Source organism: Bombyx mori, chromosome 4, assembly GCF_030269925.1.
Source record: "Bombyx mori chromosome 4, ASM3026992v2".
In the NCBI taxonomy this organism is placed as follows: domain Eukaryota; kingdom Metazoa; phylum Arthropoda; class Insecta; order Lepidoptera; family Bombycidae; genus Bombyx; species Bombyx mori.
Genome location: NC_085110.1, coordinates 9167591 through 9187306, shown reverse-complemented (window position 1 = coordinate 9187306; position 19716 = coordinate 9167591). Strand labels below are relative to the sequence as shown.

Below are 19716 nucleotides of genomic sequence, written 5' to 3'. Positions count from 1 at the left end.
AAGCCGCTGCCTGCCGTTAATTATGTATGCATTGTTGATGTCCATAAGTATTAGTAACCACTAATTATAACGTGGGCTGTATACTTCTTTTGCTTTATGGGGCAGTAAATACAATAAAAAATACACAAATACAATAAAAAGTACGGGAGTTGTTGTTTTAAATTATTCCATTGAAAATTTATTTTTTCACCAATACTAAACTATAGTATACTAGCTGACCTGGCATGCTTCGTACTGCCTCAATCGATAAATAAAAGACCTAAGCTTTTGTGTAAAACAAACTTAAAAAAAAACCAAAAGGAATCCGTCCGACAGGAGACATCAAAGGAAAAACAAAATTGTTTGTTTTTATATGATTCCGAGCATTTTCATATTTATTCACCTTTTAAGCCTTCTCTGGACTTCCTCGAATAATTCAAGACCAAAATTAGCCAAATCGGTCCAGCCGTTCTCGAGTTTTGGCGAGACTAACGAACAGCAATTCATTTTCATATATATAGATAACAGTACAGTCACTATAGTATAGTACATAATAAATATATGAACGTTCTTTAGTTGTCTATCATTAGAAACAGGTCCTAAGCTAGAATTTATTAAGCTAGAGTTATTGTTTCTAAACCAAGACTCTCTCACTGGGTAGTACTAGCTTTAAAGACAACTAGCCAATAAGGCGAACACTCATTAAAACCTGTAAAACCAAGATTGATGTTAGTAAAAATAAAAAAAAACAAATCGTATGCTTTGAATTATTCTTTGATGAGCACAAAAACCTTAAACAGAAAGCACACTTTATATTGTATGAGGTAAAAGCTTAGACGTAAGTTTTCTGCCAGCTGCTATCTATAGTTAAATCAGAGACAGAGCTTATGGTAATTGGGAAAGTGTACAATACAATAGCAAAAAGTAAAACATTAAGACTAAGTATATGCTTAACAATAATAAAATTAGACAAAAAAAATTAAATTTATAGATTTTTTTAATTGATCTTGAAGACCTTCGAAGTGCCCTTAGCTACAGAAAACTGCCGTGTTATCTTCCTGGCATTGCTGATGTCCATAAGGGTCAATAAGCACTTACTTACCCTCAGTTGGTCCGTAAGTATATCTGCTTTCGACAGAATATGGAATAATATGTAAAGCTAAACATGGTGTACCTGTTGCTGGTTTTTTTTATTTATTTTTTGCTTGGATGGGTGGACGAGCTCACGGCCCCCCTGGTGTTAAACGGTTACCGGGGCCCATAGACATCTACAACGTAAATGCCGCCACCCGCCTTGAGATATCAGTTCTAAGGTCTCAGTATAGCGACAACGGCTGTCCCATCCTTCAAAACGAAACGCATTACTGCTTCACGGCAGAAATAGGCAGGGTGGTGGTACCTACCCGGACTGCGGACTCACAACAGGTCGTACCACTAGTAATTATGAAAATTAAAATTTTGAGTAAAAGCAGTATACCACTCCAGACGGATTAATTTCTTGAAGTCGATCGCCTTAAGGTCTTGTTCAACGTATTGTCATTCACGCGGTATACGACTAGCTTTGAAGACCATATATGTACATATTTTTTATTACTTAGATGAGTGGACGCGCTCACAGCCCACCTGATGCTAAATGGTTACTGAAGCCCATAGACATCTACAACGTAAATGCGTCACCCACCTTGAGATATAAGTTCTAAGGTCTCAAGTATAGTTACAACGGCAGCCCCACCCTTCAAACCGAAACGCATTACTGCTTCACGGCAGAAATAGGCAGGGTGGTGGTACCTACCCGTGCGGACTCACAAGAGGTCCTACCACCAGTGAAACATATACTATGTTCCTAGTATCCTCCCAGTATACTCTTAATTATATTATTTTTTTCGGCCCGCGACACGATCACGAAAATTTCGCACGTTTAGAATTGAAGTGATTTAACCCTAAATTATTATTTGTTGGTCCTTAAACGCTAAAAATATAATCGAATCGAACGAAATCCTAATTTTTTGTTTTTCGATTTTACGAGTAATTAAGGTCCTTAGGTCATATGTTGATCAAAGCATAAAGCTCATTTTCTTAAAAAAATTTGTTAAACCACTTCAAACTAAACTAAACTGCGATTTGTTTGTGGCCTCCTTGAAAAAAAGGTTGAGTACCACTGCTATATAGTAAAGTAATTTATGTTTGAGCGTATGTAGACGGATAAATAATGTCTTCGAGACTTTATTTTTATTTTTTTATTGCCCTTGTAGGCAGACGAGCATACGGCCCACCTGATGGTGAGTGGTTACCGTTGCCCATGGACTTCAGCAATGCCAGGGGCAGAGCCAAGCCGCTGCCTACCGCAAAAAAAAAAATTGAGATCAACATCAGTCTGGATTATTTGGATAATGTGGATTACATTAATAACCTATTCATCATTCTCCTTTATTAATTATGTATAATTATTAATGCTTCCAAACACCAGATTAGCTGTGAGATCGTATACCAATCTACAGAGAAAAAACATAAGTAGGTATTATGTATGTATGTTCGAGTACTGAAAATGTTTTTTGTAAATTCATATTTTACACAAATCTACAGAGTTTTGCTTAATTCTGCTGGAATAAAGCAATCGTGCTTTTCGGCTTGAAAGAAAGATTTATTCAAATGTAATAAAATTGTTTCTGACAATCGTTATCGACACGTAAAATGGGTAAATTCCAGTTCGTCAGTTTCCATTGCATAGATACAAGTCGACCCAGTAAAGGCACGTTATAAAACACACTTTGCTCTACAACTCTTATAAAAAATCGCGGATACCAATTATTATAATGATACGTATTTGAAACAAGTACAAAATAACCTTTTGACATCGTTGCCTGATTAGCTTCTTTTTTTAATATAGCGGTTACTTGTCTTTCTGTTTTTAAGATAAACATTTGGATATTAAGGCTATCAACAGTATTAAACGTGGCGAGTATTTCTTATGATAAACTATTTTAAACTTTTAATATGGCCTGAGGAAATATTTACAATATCTTTGTATTTTGATATTGATTATTTGCCAACTATGGCTTATTATTGCCAATAAAGTGGTTATTGATTTATTTATTTTATTTTATTACATACTAGCTGACCCGGCAGACTTCGTAGTGCCTCGATCGACAAATAAAAGACCTGAACTTTTGTATAAATTAAACTTAAAACAAACAAAAGAAATTCGTTCGACGGGGGACACATCAAAGGGAAAATAAAATTGACATTTTTATTTAATTCCGAACATTTTCATATTTATTTATCTTTTAAACCTTCTCTAGACTTCCACAAATTATTCAAGACCAAAATTAGCCAAATCGGTCCAGTCGTTCTCGAGTTTTAGCGAGACTAACGAACAGCAATTCATTTATATATATATATATAGATTAGAAATTAAAACAGAACAATACGTTAACTATCAATCTAAATCATGAGCCATGATTATTATTTTAAGAATAATATAGTCATACTTATGAATAGGACGAAAAAAGGTTAAATTCGAAGTTGTCAAGCATGATTAAAGGTCGTCCAAAATTTTTACAAAACAACTACGTCCAGCTTTTTGCCATTGTGCGTAATAGATATGAAAAACGTCAGGACAAATCTATTTACCAAAGTTCTTTGACGGAACCATATTTTATTCTGTGATTAAAATGTAGTAAGGTAAACATTTGTAACCAGGCATTTGCTGACGACTACTTAAAATACGGAAAATGGATATAATACAAAATGAATATGTTAGAGGGAAGTTTAAAAATGGCACCTGTGACAAAGAGGTTGAGAAGTGCGCGTTTGGGATTAACGGTAGGCAGCGGCTTGGCTCTGCCCCTGGCATTGCTGAAGTTCATGGGCGACGGTAACCACTCACCATGAGGTGGGCCGTATGCTCGTCTGCCTACAAGGGCAATAAAAAAAATGGACATATTGTGATTAGACGAAATCACAATGAAATGGTAGGAGAGTTTAAACTATGAATGTGAAAGGCTTTAGAGAGAAAAAAAAATCTACCTCGTGTAGACTTTTTTTCCGGGCCGGGGGCCGAACCTCCTACGAGGTCAGAACCCGGATGAGGTAGGGGGGTTACCGCGGTCAACACTGCAACCAGATACCGCAGCTCACCCCAAGGACGCCCGGCCGACGGAGTCTTCGAGGCGAATCGAAGGCTCTGAAACGTCGGCCGTCTCGGTACGGCAGCCTCTACCCCTCAGGTCGCCTCTTGACCTTCACTGGGGGAGGAATAGGTAGACCTAAGAAGAAATTGATGAATTTCATGAAAGACGATTTGTGTAAGAGGGGTGTGAACGAAGAAATAGTATATGATAGAGGAGCATGGAAGGAGAAAACATGTTGCGCCGACCTCAGGTAACGGGGAGAAAGGCAGGAGAAAGATGATGACACTTACAACGGAATGCCTCAGAACACTCGGGGCATTCCGAAACTATTTATGTTACTATTTCAAAATGATGACACGATTCCTGCCTGTAAGATGTAAATAAACTTTATACCTACTTACATATAGTTCCTACAATATCATACACAAACGACCATTCCCACAATGTTGGAAAAAAAATGTTGTCCCAGAACAGTAAAGTAATATTGTAGCGAAGGACCACCAAGATTATCTAACCAAAATTTAATCGTGGCTATGACTAATATCTCCGTGTGTTCTTTTTTTATTTTTTATCTACTTACATGTAGCTCCTACAATATCATACACAAACGACCATTTCCACAATGTTCGAAAAAAAATGTTGTCCCAGAAAAGTAAAGTAATATTGTAGCGAAGGACCACCAAGATTATCTAACCAAAATTTAATCGTGGCTATGACTAATATCTCCATGTGTTCTTTTTTTATTTTTTATCTACTTACATGTAGCTCCTACAATATCATACACAAACGACCATTTCCACAATGTTCGAAAAAAAATGTTGTCCCAGAAAAGTAAAGTAATATTGTAGCGAAGGACCACCAAGATTATCTAACCAAAATTTAATCGTGGCTATGACTAATATCTCCATGTGTTCTTTTTTTATTTTTTATCTACTTACATGTAGCTCCTACAATATCATACACAAACGACCATTTCCACAATGTTCGAAAAAAAATGTTGTCCCAGAAAAGTAAAGTAATATTGTAGCGAAGGACCACCAAGATTATCTAACCAAAATTTAATCGTGGCTATGACTAATATCTCCGTGGGTTCTTTTTTTTTATTGCCCTTGTAGGCAGACGAACATATGGCCCATCTGATGGTGAGTGGTTACCGTCGCCCATGGACTTCAGCAATGCCAGGGACTGAGCCAAGCCGCTACCTACCGTTAAGTACTCTCCGCATGCCTCGTTTGAAGAAGAATATGTCAAAGCGCTCGAGAAACACCGTGGAGGGGAGCTCAGTCCAAATCAGGAGGGTACGTGGCAAAAAAGATCTCTGGAAACACACTGTGAATGAACGCAGTGGCTTCAGGTAGTATGGATGAACTCTATTCCGGTAGCGGGCCGTGCGACGATAGAACGAGATGATGGTATCGTCTCAAACAATTCCTCAAAGCACTCCCCGTGGAACATACGGTACAAAATACAGAGCGAACCGAAGTCCCTCCGCAAACCTAGAGGTTCCAAACGTTCTACATCTCTAACTCTTTTAAATCATAGTATTACGGCAGATATACGAATCTAACCATTACTTGCTAATTTATCTTGGCTCAGTACGAATTGAGAGAAAAATCCTGTAGCAGTCGTTTCTAATTTTTTTTTCATAATATGAAAGCTTTAGCTGAAACAATGATTTAAAAAAGTTACACTAGTAATAACAATCGTGAATTGCTTAAATAAAAAAGAAGTCTATAAAATAAATAAAAAATTACCATTCAAACGATTCTTGTTTCTTTAATCATCATGTTACGCTAACCTTTACACTTTTATCTTAAGTTTTATTTGGTACAAAAAATCAACACCCGCCATAAGTTATCATTTTATAGTCTCATGACCTAATAATAGATTTTCCTGTTAATTAAGAGATACAGACGGTTCAGAAACCTATTAATCCCAATTTCAACAGACAGATTAGTGCATTCCTATTTAATACAATTTTAATTTAACGGTTTTCATTAATGTGGGTTATGATTTATCACTATCTTATAAAAAGACTTTTAGGCTACTTCTTATCGCTAAAATAACTAAACTAATTATATATTTTTTTATGTTTTAACCTTTCGATAAACCGGGTGAATGACGACTTATTATAAGATATTATTATAATATACACTTTTGAAAACATCTGACCTACATAGTTTAGTTACCGATAGGTAGGTACTTATAAAAATTCTAACTGTAATTTAATAAGTGTTTCTGTACATCATTTTTAATCATCCCGAATATTAAAGAAAACCGTTTCAAATTGGTTTTAGCTTCCGCGGCTACATAAGCCATAGCTGAAATTGAATCAAGTCCTTGGGGAATGTTTCTAAACTCTTTCAAATTTCATTCTGGCCATAAAATACTAAACCAAATGAACTCTGCTAATTGTAGATATTTCAAGCTTTATGGCATTTCACTTTTCATTTCCCAAATCAAAATCTCAAATGATCTAACGTAAAAAAGTTTACTCTTCTAAAACTTTCAAGCTTATACTTTGTAATGTACGTTAAGATTTTTTTTTAATTAAAATAAGTACAATCTTAACGATGCTCTTCATTTAGCAATCAATTTTTTTCATTCTGCTTTAATACAATTAAAATTTAATTAAATTGAATGAAAACCCTGAAATTCGAAGCTGCCAACGTTTTTCAACAAACTTTTCTAAAATAACCCTATTTTAATATGTCAACTAACAACTATGTAGATCAAGTAAGCTCGCTTTCAAAGGCAATAATATACCGTGAATATAGGTACAATGTTTTGAGGTTATAAATGAATACAGATATAAAGCACATCTTTATTGTAAAATTAGTAATGATAACGAAGTCAGTATCAGTACATACAGTACCTACATATTTCCGTATCCTGTTCGCAGCTAACAGTTCTGCGAATCGAGAAAAATTAATCATCATCGCGTGTGTGTTAACATTATTCAAAGAGGCATTTAGTAGTATATATAATATGAATTAGGTCAAAATCAGCTTCCATTGACAAAGCTCTACGAAAAGAGGTCGTGACACAAACAACATCATCTCTTATCATCACGACAGGAAACTGCTATCGTTTGTCGTTAGGTATATAACACAATTTTTGCAATCATTGCCGAAATAATTATAACTCCCACGATTTCGTATCACTGCGTAAATATAATGATAATGTTTATTTTATTTTTTTAATTGTTACTGAGATAACTAGTTTATCTTGGTATTCATTGTTAACAACTTCATCGAAATAATAAATAAGATATAAATTATTAAAACTGCCAATCAATTCATAAAAGTAGATGATGATGTCATTGTAATATTTGTTTCGATGTGGGCGAGAGAATTAAATCACGCGCAAATTTTAGGTAGGTATGTACTGTAAAACATTTACAGGTCAATTTAATTGTACCTTTGATGTATATCACCTTTTATTATTCGTTCGCATGGCATGTCATGGCAATAAATCAAAATTTTAATTCTGCTGCAATTTATTTATTAAAGAACTCTTTAGAAAAATATTTACAAAGTTAAAATGATTTAGAATGTAATCACAATATTATTAAAAATTGAAAACGAAATTATTTCGAAGTCTTGCTTGGCATAATATATGAACTACTAGTCATCATTGTTTTTGCTATTTTAGAAAAAGTTGCGTCATTTTCGTCTAGGTTTAATGTCTCGCGTGTTTACCGAACTTTAATTATTACGAACGATGCGTAGCCCGAGTCACTACGACTATAATAATAAATTATAAATAAACATTTTGTTGTGAAGCAGAGTAGAGATCGTCGGTCAATGTTTGGTTACTTTATTCCGGGGTGAGTCGCCCTGTCAATGCACGGTCTCATTCATACTAGCTCTTTATCATCGTGACGTACAGCAGCACGGAACGTTGAACCCTAAAGGAAGTATGTTTGTGTTCCTCAATTTTATACTGTTTGTTGATATCGCATTACAGACTGTTCCAGATACGGTACATTCTGAATCATTTGCGTTTTTATACTGGCCCATCTGGCATTAAACAATCAAAGGAGCCTGTTCACTGGTGAATAGAACCACAATGTAATTACTAGAAGCTGATCTTGGGACATGTTCTGAGTATTTTGAAAAACAACGAATACATATACTCTTTAAGCCCGAACTGTTAGCATCGTGGCATAAATAGACAGAATGGAGCTACTCGTTTATTCGGACGTTTATAGTAAATTCTATCACCAGTTTATCTGAAGTTGTTTATGCAGTTATACGCCGATGTCTAACCAATTGATTTAATTACATTCAGAATATTTATGATATCTTCCATGAAATGCGATATACCAAAAAATGCCTACGGATTTTATTACCAACTTACCTATAGTTTAATATTATTGTCCATTTATTTTTTCTAATACCGTGTCTGACTTAATACGGTAAGGTGCCCGATGTACTCATATCGACTGATACAGTTACAGCGGGTGCCAAATCCTTTGGCAAACAGCATTGCCTAAAGGATAAGACGTTCGGTGCATTCGTGTTGAGCGATGCACTGGAGTTCGAATCCCAGGCGGGCGGTACCAATTTTGCTAATAAAATACTTACTTGGTAAATGTTCACGATCGACTTCCACGGTGAAGGAATAACATCATGTAATAATAGTACATTGTGCACTAAGGGAGAAAAGTAGGACATTTCCTTCCGCGTGTAAAATTGCCACCCGAGGCGAAGGCGAGGGTGTCAAACACGAGGGATGAGATCCTGCTTTTTTCCCGTGGTGCACGTACTATTTTTTCTCCTACCAGGCCGAAAGTTCGTGGAGCGCCGAGCCGGGGTCCAGGGGCGAAGCCTCGGTGGGGTCCAGGGACGAAGCCCTGGCCGGGGGGTACTCATAAAAAAACAATTTAACTGTTTTTTTATTTCTAAATAATAATAATATAATAATAATAAAGCCTTTTTATTTCCAGTAAATTTACATAGCTTAAAATCTATCTACGTGTTAGTTTTTTTTTTTTTTTTTTTTTTTTATTATTATTTGATTTTAATATTATATAATTATTATTATTTTTTATATAGTTTTTATCACTTACTTAATATAATTAGTATGTTTACTTAATATTATATAGTTATGTTTACTTAATTTTATGTAGTTATTTAATCTACTGGAACCCCAGATTGGGTGAAGGCCTCCTCCAGTGATGCCCATTAATGCTTAGTTTATATTTATCTAGGGTATTTTTTTCCTCTATTGGTGACTTCTCTGGAGGGTTATGGTCGTATTCTTCCACGGTGACCAACCGGGTTGGAAGATTTTTTTATATACATATATATTATTTTTTTTGTATGTTATTTTGTTCGATTGTGGCATCTTTGTGGTAGGAGGGGCTTAGTTGCTATATATTCTCGCTGTTACTTTCTTGGTTGTTGTTAGTTTTGATTGTATTTTTGTTAACTAAGAAGTTGAGCATGCTAGGTTTTATGACTCCTTCTGTGATACTATTTGACCTAGTGACTGTCTTGCCAATCTGCTTTGTCTTGTTTTTTTTACTAGCCTGAGTATACTTGTCTATATTGATTTGTGGGGTATTGTCTGGAGATAACCGGTATTTTCTTTTACTTTGGTATTTTGATACAATTAGTTTATCATATTTGAGTATAGCTGTATTTCCCTTTTCTCTCTCTAATTTCAGTTGTTCCTGTAGTGCCTTTCTTTTTTCAAGTACATATTTGGGGAAGTCTTCTTTCATATAGTACTGTGTATCTTTCAGCGCTCTTTTTTGTTTAAATATTTCGATTTTTATTCCTAGTGTAGTGAAAGTTACAACAGTTGGACGTGGTCTCTCTTGTTTCTTTCCCAGTCTTTTTATCTCTTGAATGTCGCTGTAGGTTAGTTTGATAGAGAAATATTGCTCAATCCATTTAATTATATTTTCTTCGAAACTCTTGTATGATGTTTCGTTTTCCTCGATACCGAAAAATACTAAGTTTCTTACTCTTGTTTGTTTTTCCAGGTAATGAATTCTTTTTTCTTGATTTTCCACTTTTTCTTTCATTTCTCCAAGTTTTCCTTCCCAGACCAAAAATTTCTCCTCGAATATACTAGTAATATTTTGTGTAACTTTTTCCGTAACATTTTTTCCAGTTTCTCTAATTTCAATTCTTTGTTCTTCCAGTTCTTTTTTTATTGAAATTAGCGTGTTTAAAACTTCTTCCATCGTTACGGTTTGTTATGATGCAAGTGATGTCCTCTAGCGGTGCGTGTTTGTTTTAGTTAGCTCTTGACTTGACGTCGATGAGTGTGACGTGGTAATTAGCTTCTGTTGTAATAGATGGCGCGTGGGATGTTACACTGATTGGAGCTATGATGATTTCCAAAACAACAATCTTATCGATTATCATATGATAGTTTGCACTTGTTTTGTTCTTCACTTTGATTTAATAATTTCACTATTACTTACACAAGTGTGTTCTGGCTTGAGGTGTTGCGTCTCAAAAGACGCATAAATGCTCTCAGAAGGCCTTGGAGATCAAAACTTTGTAGATGGTTTGGACAATGTTTGATTCGAGTTTTTATGAGTTTGATATTTGTGTTTCCACTGTATTTTATCTTCACCAGCTCCCTTAGCACTAAGTCTCTGTACACACTTATATAATGTATCTCAAGTCACTTTTTAGATTAAATTTTTGTTAATTTTTATCGGAGTCGATGTTGAGCGTGCCACGATCTATCTACCCTCTCATTTCTAAATAAACTACTACTAATTGAATAAGAACTGTCTGATGAACTCATCTTTGTTTAATACTTCACTATTAAATTTTATTGCATTTTGTTTATTTCACTTTTACACTAAACACAATATTGCAAATTACCCGAGCACAACCATGACGGAGAATTTTAGGTGCGTGAGAGCAGACGTAGACACTAACGCACATTCGCACTTGTCAGTACCCAGGGAGGAAAAGTTACACTTTCTTCCCTGTACAGCGGGAGGAAAACCGAACTTTCGGCGTAGGTAGGACAAAAAAATCAAACCCACAAAATTATAATTTACGTAACTACTGGTGATAGAACATCTTGTGAGTCCGCGCGGGCACCACCACCCTGCCTATTTTCTGCCGTGAAGCAGTAATGCGTTTCGGTTTGAAGGGTGGGGCAGCCGTTGTAACTATACTGATAATTTATTTCAATTTGGATGTCAGCATAACACACTTGTTGAATGTCGAAATATAAATGAAAATGTTAACTCTACCACCGGTTCCAAAAAAAGCCACAGTCCTGAGAAGAACCGGCGAAACAAACTCAGCGGGCTTTTTTTTTTGTTTTTTCTCAAACTTAGAACTTATATCTCAAGGTGGGTGGCGCATTTACGTTGTAGATTTCTATGAGCTCCAGGAACCACAAAAGAGATTTCGACCTCATTGATGTATTGTGTGTTTTGTTTGATTAATAAAAATATTGTATGATTAATATCGATATTTATAAGATTCGGTAACCAGTTAAGACTAGATGAACCGTTTAAACGACTTAAAACATCGCTATGTAGAGCTATACAGAGCTGTCTAATGCATAATTTGTCCCCAAAAAAATCCTTAAATTTTAAAAGAATACTTCCTTTCTCTTCCGTACAGTTTTCTTACCTAAATCTCATATTTAGTAGGTTTAATGTTCCTCAATCTGTAATGGTCTATATTTGCTCTTGTGGTGCTTATCGGTGTTTAAGCGCACCGTACCATTAACTACACGTATTTTAGAATTGTGCTGCATTAAGAATGATTGCGATGTTTGATTTACGTATTATTTTTTAATTATTGCATAGAAGAGTAATCGAACTTAGGGCCCCCTGGTTTTAGTGGTCACATAATAATGTACACTATATTCCGATTCTTTTTCATAAGTAAACGTGATTTCTGAAAATCAATTTATAGAAGTTATTAAAGAAAAAATAACTCAATACGGTTATCGTATCAAAATCTTTAAAGAACTAACAATTGAGCATAATTTTTATTATTATTCCATATAAGTATTCACATATTTTCCTTCTCATACTTTCCAACCCTAATTTTGGGTTCCTTACTTCAGTTCTGGTAGATTTTATTACAAGTTCACGCGTAGGTTAACTATCGTCCGATGTATTTATGCCATGAATTAAATGTGTTCTGGTCTGAAGACGCGTATAGCCAATCTACCAATGCTTTTCAAATTCGTATAAATCACTAACATATACAAAATTGTGTCTTTCTATTATTTTTTCCTTGAAATAATATAGGTTTAATTAAATTATTCGAACCACGCACGCCGCGTTGCAATGCGCGGTCAGTAACTCGCGAGTTATTTAATAGCCGCGAGCCCAATACTGAAAGTTATTACTTACTTCCAGCAATGAGAAATAGGTCAATAGTTTCAGTACGGTAACAAAAGCTAGTTAAACGGACGGCCATATCCCTTGCTCTAAATTTAAATGCAGTTGCTTGCAGTTCACAGAGACGGTGAGCGTGCTAGATTGTATTCTGAATTCTGTGGTAAAGTTGAATCGATTTGTGGCTAAGGTTTGGCTATTACATACATCCATTAAAATCCAAAAATGCTAGTTTTGGAATTGTCTTTAACTTTCTAAATATTTGAGTACGAAATTCAGTCAAATAAAACTAATAGTACATTATTATAGTTTTTAGGTATTTTGTTATTGAGTTTCATCGATGCATTAAACATTTAAAGCGTCATATCAATATTGAGGTCTGGCTGTCGGAGGTTTTGTGATATGGCTGACTTTCGACAACCAAGAAAAGACCCAATTCCACAAATTGTAGCGGGAAGACAGCCTACAATGCAATCGGTTTTAAAGTTGCATCAAATATATTGGATAAACCGTATACCGTTGGATAAATAGTATATATGCGGGAATAAATACATGCAGTTGTAAAGAACTGACCCCATTTAGATATTAAATATCTAAATGAAAAGCATGGATGGAAGTATAAAAATCCAGCGCACATGACACAATGATGTTTTAAAAAAAATCTGTAATTTATTTTAATGTCCTTAGATTATTATGTTATTTTGAATTATAGCGGGAAGACAGCCTACAATGCAATCGGTTTTAAAGTTGCATCAAATATATTGGATAAACCGTATACCGTTGGATAAATAGTATATATGCGGGAATAAATACATGCAGTTGTAAAGAACTGACCCCATTTAGATATTAAATATCTAAATGAAAAGCATGGATGGAAGTATAAAAATCCAGCGCACATGACACAATGATGTTTTAAAAAAAATCTGTAATTTATTTTAATGTCCTTAGATTATTATGTTATTTTGAATATTATTCGTCTTAAATTATCATGCTGTCGACAAAACGCAGTAATGTAAAAACGAAATTGCATTTCATAAGCAAAACTAATTTTAAAAGCTACCAAACGAAGAGAGGACACCAGATCCCGGCGAATGCTCGTAAATTTCGGCGGTCCGCTCTATTTTTTTTCTTTTGACACATTTAACGATAACTTACAACGATAACAGCTTTTCATAGAATTTCAATAAGAATGAATACTAATTGAAAACAGCGTTTTGTTAATATTACCTACGTAAAATCCTAGTAGTATTATATCTAACTACCAAGACTGTCTGAATCTGAATAAAAGGTGTACGAAAAGATTTATTGTTAATACGATACAATTTTTTGATGCTGCGTATCAAATAATATTAAATAGTAATTACAAAGTATTTAAATTTTTTTAGGAAACATTCACGTTGTATTTATGGAGAGCTATAGATATATCATATTCACAGGATGGTCTCCGCGTCTACTTTCTATTACCATTTCGCCACCCTCCGCCAGGGCATAGATCATTAATATTAACTGGAATCACAACGTTAGTCTATAGTGTAATCCAAAAGGTCATATTTGCCACGCACCGTCTGGCTCTGAATGAACTTCTGTCCACGGTGTGCCTCCAGGCTATGATATTCTTCTTCAACCAAGGTTTGAAAAGAATCCTCGGCGCTAGATTTTGCAATGCCCCTGATATTATTGCTGTTGTACATGATGACTACACACCAACATGCGGAACGTACGCTACACTGCTATCAACTACATATAAAAATGGAATTACAAGTATTTGAGCTAACTCTCACTAATACACAGATTTTAGAAAATTGTAATTAACGAAATTACTGTTGGTACGGTATATTATAAGCCCGAAAGAGTAAGTACCACCACCGTGGCTGGTTCTGCCGCGAAGCAGTATTTAATAGGCTGTGAGCTCATTCACCCGCAATAAAAAATTAAAAAAAGATACTACTATCTCATGACGATAGGTTTTCAATGGCTCGAGGCATAAGAATAAAAGAAAAGGCCGGATTACTGTTTTCGAAGTTATATTTGTATGACAAACTATTTATAATATATCTGTATCTCATAAGTACAATTAAGTAACAAATGAAAAATTTCGCTTGAAAATTTTTTTTATGCAACTGCGTAATAATCAGTAGTGAATTGATTGCACATAATACAATGTTGTAAGTATCATTAATGCACATATTATGTATAAATGTATACCCTGCGGCAGCGTATGTAAGGTACGAGGGGAGGCGCGGGATGTGCGAATGGCCATTATCGCTCTGGACACTACTGATTGTTTATCCAATATGTTCCTTGAATTGCAATTAATGACTCAACTGTTCTATAATCGCATGTTCCCATATAATGTCATCATGTATTATATCCGACAGCTCATTGCTTAAAATGTGTGTGGCCTGATAATGAATGTATTATGTGGTTTCATGGCATTGAATATTGGCCTGAAAACTAAAAACTTAATGTTATTTAATAGGTGTAATGACCAAATATGCTTTTCAAATTTGTTTCGAATAAAAGTTAATCAGCTTTAAAAATAGTCATGCATCTACCGAAACTGCTCCTTCGTATTTACTAAATTTAAATAGGAAGGTATCTCGATCAATATTTAAAATCAAACCCAATATTTTTATTATGAGACAGTTATTGTAAAGATCTGGAACTTTTTAAAAATATCTGAGAATTCAGCGTTTTCTAACAAGTTTTTGCCTTTTTTTGTCAACATTAATCATTACAACAAAATTAGTATGTTTGTTCAAATACTTTACAAAAAACTAAATGAATTAACAGGCCGTACAATGGCATAGTGCTCAGTAGGAAGAAGTAGACGACGCGCCACCCACTCGTCTCATCTGCGAACACGCTCAAAAATTGCAAAATACATTCTAAAATGCTTTAATTTAGGTCTGTGTTAATGTAATTAAGCATGAAGTTATAAAACATTGATTAAAAAATGCGCTAGCTACATATTATTAATACTTCAATCTCAGAATAATAAATCTTCAATTTTTTCAATAGTCATCGGTGACGTGTGCGACAAGTGATATTATTACATTGCGTCGTCGAGCAAATTTAGCGATGTTGTCAACGGAAAATTGATATGTTACTAGTTACTGGCGCTTTAATAAATGGTGATGGAGTCCTATTTCTTATTTCTGAGAACGAGCATCCACATTTGTATAGTTATGCGGTTTAATGCATTTCAAATGGTACACACCGTCGTGTATTATTTTCATCAATTTTATCGCGATTGTTTTATGCCTGACCCTAAGTCAGAGCATTTTGTAATTGTTGACTTAAAATTTTACTATTTTAATCCCATTTTTGCATACCTTACGTTAATCTGGTGATAGGACCTCTTGTGAGTCCGCACGGGTAGGTACCACCACCCTGCCTATTTCTGCCGTGAAGCAGTAATGCGTTTCGGTTTGAAGGGTGGGGCAGCCGTTGTGACTATACTGAGACCTTAGAACTATATCTCAAGGTGTGTCGCGCATTTTACGTTGTAGATGTCTATGGGCTCCAGTAACCACTTAACACCAGGTGGACTGTGAGCTCGTCCACACATCTAAGAAATAATTTTTTTTTTTTAAAAAACTCCCTTGACACGTCTAAATGTTCAGATAAAATGAGGTGACAATGCTGGTATTTTGAAAGGAAGATTGTTAAAGTGGCTCGAAGATGGTGCTGTCGCATAATTTTTAAACTCTGAAATTTAAATAGTTGCTTAAAAAGATTTTAATTGTTCGGGATAAATTCTTTAGTCGGTTTAATTAGGCGATTTTTTTTATTGCTTAAATGGATGGACGAGCTCACAGCCTACCTGGTGTTAAGTGGTTACTGGAGTCCACAGACATCTACAACGTAAATGCGCCACCCACCTTGAGATATAAGTTCTAAGGTCTCAAGTTTAGTTACAACGGCTGCCCCACCCTTCAAACCGAAACGCATTACTGCTTCAAGGCAGAAATAGGAGGGGTGCAATCAATTATTATTAATTTTAAAATAATACATTAAACCGTATTAGTTCATCATATTGACACAATATCCCATCTAACAAACTTAAGAGTGTTTCTGAATTGTAATAAATTGGAACATATGAAACGATGATGCAATATTTTGCTGACATCATGTTTAGAGCTGTTATGTACATATATATTCTCCAAACTATTCCGGTGATAAAAATAATATCAGAATGAACTAGTTGAAAAAAATTAATGTTAATATGTATTTTTAAAGTACTGTTGTTGTTCGATTGATTGCTTCCGAATCCGAATGTTGGAAATTATCGATACTATTATGTACAAGTGCTTTTTTACAGAAAAACACTTACGACTAAATCTTTGTATTTATACATACCTATATTGTAATTTCCGACGAGATTTTATAAACCCGAAAAAGGTGGCACCACCGTCGTACCCGTGTCAGCTGCGAAACAAACACGTGTCCTGTAGCTGAAGGACGATGCTATGTAGATGTTTCATTATTAATTATTGCTTCTTATAATACTATGTATTTAAAACCATGCACTAATTTGTATATTTTAATAGGTGGTCTGTAATCAGACTCTGTGTGATTGTCGTGGAATAAAAGGAGATCAAGGAAGCATAGGCCCTCCGGGCATCCCAGGCCTTCAAGGGGACTACGGAGCAGATGGACTTGAAGGAAGAATTGGTTTACCCGGTGTGCCGGGAGACTGGGGAGAACGCGGCGATTTCGGGGACAAAGGAGAACGAGTAAGATTTCTCACTTCCTTAAAACTTCTGTTACAAAACTTTGACATAAACTAACAATAAGCTTTACTTTTAGGGAACCGAAGGATCTTATGGCCGACGAGGAGACGAAGGACCACAGGTATATATTCACACTTTGTACGAAGTAATAACTTCTTATTAAAAAGAAGGAGACAGTTTAATTCAGTTGGTGTTTTTTTATTTAAAACTGTTTTTTTTGTAATCTGATTTGAAAACAAGACACATTTATTCAGTAGATTACTTTTTAGAGGTAGTCAGCATTCTCCATTTAACGGGAGTAGGTACGCCCAAAATACGGAGAAAGCTTATGAAGCTTTTTTTTAAAACACGTGTTCTTGACAAAAAATTAAAAGTCGGTGATATTAAACAAATGTGCTTTCATCATAATTATCATATCATGAATATTAAAAAAAAATGGCTGGTTATCAAGTGAGAAGCTGAGCTTTTTTTATTGATTATGAAAATAATATATAGCCCATGGAAAAAATCGTCTTGACATGCAATATTCTTGGATACAGAGAACTACCCTAACTTGATTCAATGAATATTACAATTTCTTCTGAGTCATTTGCATGTTCAAATGCCTTGTTTAATTGGAAATGAGTTTGAATACGATATTATCTAAATTTATTTAATTTTAAAGGGTCTGCCTGGGTTAGAAGGAGTATTTGGATTCCCAGGATTGGACGGCTGTAGTGGTATTGATGGAGTTCAAGGCGTTCCCGGTATACAAGGTCCACCTGGTGATAGAGGTATTCCAGGACCTTACGGAGAAAAAGGCCTTCAAGGCTTGGCAGGAGAAGGTGGAGTTAACTCAAGAGGTGCAAAAGGAGATCAAGGAGATGGTGGTAGACCAGGTAGCTATGGACTTCCTGGACCCCAGGGTTGGAGAGGAGACAGTGGTCTACCCGGAGACGAGGGTGATCAAGTAAGTTAGTGATTTTAATTATTTAATTTCTTAAGCTCTATATTAATGCCTTGTTTTATATCACAATGAAATTTTGCATTCAAGGGCTCAATGGGCTTAAAAGGAGAACCTGGATATAGTGGCGACTTGGGTGAAGATGTCATAGGACCAGCTGGAGAAAAGGGAGATCAAGGCAATGTTGGTGATAGAGGAAGACCTGCCTCTCTAGTAATTGTCGATGAAGTACGAGAGTACAACATTTCAATAACAAGGGGGTCAAAAGGTGAAAAAGGATTACGTGGACAGCAAGGTGTAAAAGGAATTAAAGGAGAAACAGGTTCTGTGGGTCTAAGGGTAAGCATTGAAGTGTTCCACATTCATAATTTTGAGATTTTATTTAAAAAATTGTTTTGATTTAGTACAACAAAAGCAATTCTTTAATAGGGAACTTATGGACCTAATGGACTACAAGGCTACAAAGGAGATCAGGGTGACGACGGACCTCGGGGCAAGCCTGGACACCGAGGACCACAAGGGCCGCCTGGACAAAAAGGCATTAAAGGTGCTCCTGGATATGCGGGACCGGATGGTGCGAATGGTTTAACAGGACCCAGTGGAGAAGATGCAAGACCGGGAAATCCTGGCCCGCAAGGCTTTTCCGGAGAACCTGGAATATTCGATGAGACACTAAACGAACCTTTACTACCAGGTTCGATGGGTCCACAAGGTCCAGTTGGCTTTGTCGGGCCTATGGGAGCACCTGGATTAGACGGTGCAGTTGGCCAGCCTGGCTTAATGGGACCACCAGGGCTACCAGGAGCTAAAGGCCTACCTGGTCCACAAGGTGCTCCAGGTATATCGCCCAAGGGAGAACCCGGAGATGATGGTTTTAAAGGTCTGCCTGGCCCACGTGGCCCTAACGGATATCCAGGAATACAAGGACCTGTTGGTCCTAAAGGTTTTAAAGGAAACACAGTAATTGGGGAACCTGGTGAAGAGGGCACCCCAGGAATAGATGGCATTCCAGGTTTAAGGGGTGACAGGGGTGAACCAGGTGCAATCGGACCAGCAGGATATCCTGGCAGGGGCGTTTACGGTGCTGGACCGCCGGGTGATCGAGGCCCACCCGGAAGACCTGGAATAGCTGGAAGCCCTGGTAATCCGGGTCGTCCTGGATCGCCTGGTCTAAAAGGAGAACATGGAGATGACTGTCCATTTTGTCCTTCGGGTAAATATATATTTTGTGAAAATAATATGAAATTATATTTTCCAATTATATCGGTAGAATTAAGAATTCATAACCATCAACTCATTTTGATTAAAGAAACTAAAATTATAATTATTAGCCTCATCTCTCAAACCACGATTGAAGAATAACATGGTGATACGTGGCAAAAATATCTCTGAAAACGAGCATGTTGTAGTTGTTACTTTACTCTTTACTAACTATAAAGATGAGCTGTCCTTCGGTAGCCGATGTTGCTGTAGTAAAAAACATCTTCTCGCTTTTTTTAATGCTATGATAGTTTTAGAATCCAACATTAGAATGCCTTTTAGGTGACTACGTAAATAAATATCCCACGAAATCTCAATCCCGAAAAC

At 35.8% G+C, this 19716-nt stretch overlaps 1 protein-coding gene across 1 annotated transcript in view; it reads left to right on the top strand.

Annotated features, from left to right (window-relative positions):
• Positions 1-19716, top strand: part of LOC101736620 (collagen alpha-1(IV) chain) — a 29806-nt gene that overhangs the window by 2056 nt on the left and 8034 nt on the right. The window contains exons 2-6 of the mRNA XM_038010612.2: positions 17004-17189; positions 17263-17307; positions 17851-18135; positions 18220-18468; positions 18559-19342. Of these exons, the coding sequence (XP_037866540.1) occupies positions 17004-17189; positions 17263-17307; positions 17851-18135; positions 18220-18468; positions 18559-19342 (1549 nt within the window). The remainder of the gene's footprint in view (positions 1-17003; positions 17190-17262; positions 17308-17850; positions 18136-18219; positions 18469-18558; positions 19343-19716) is intronic.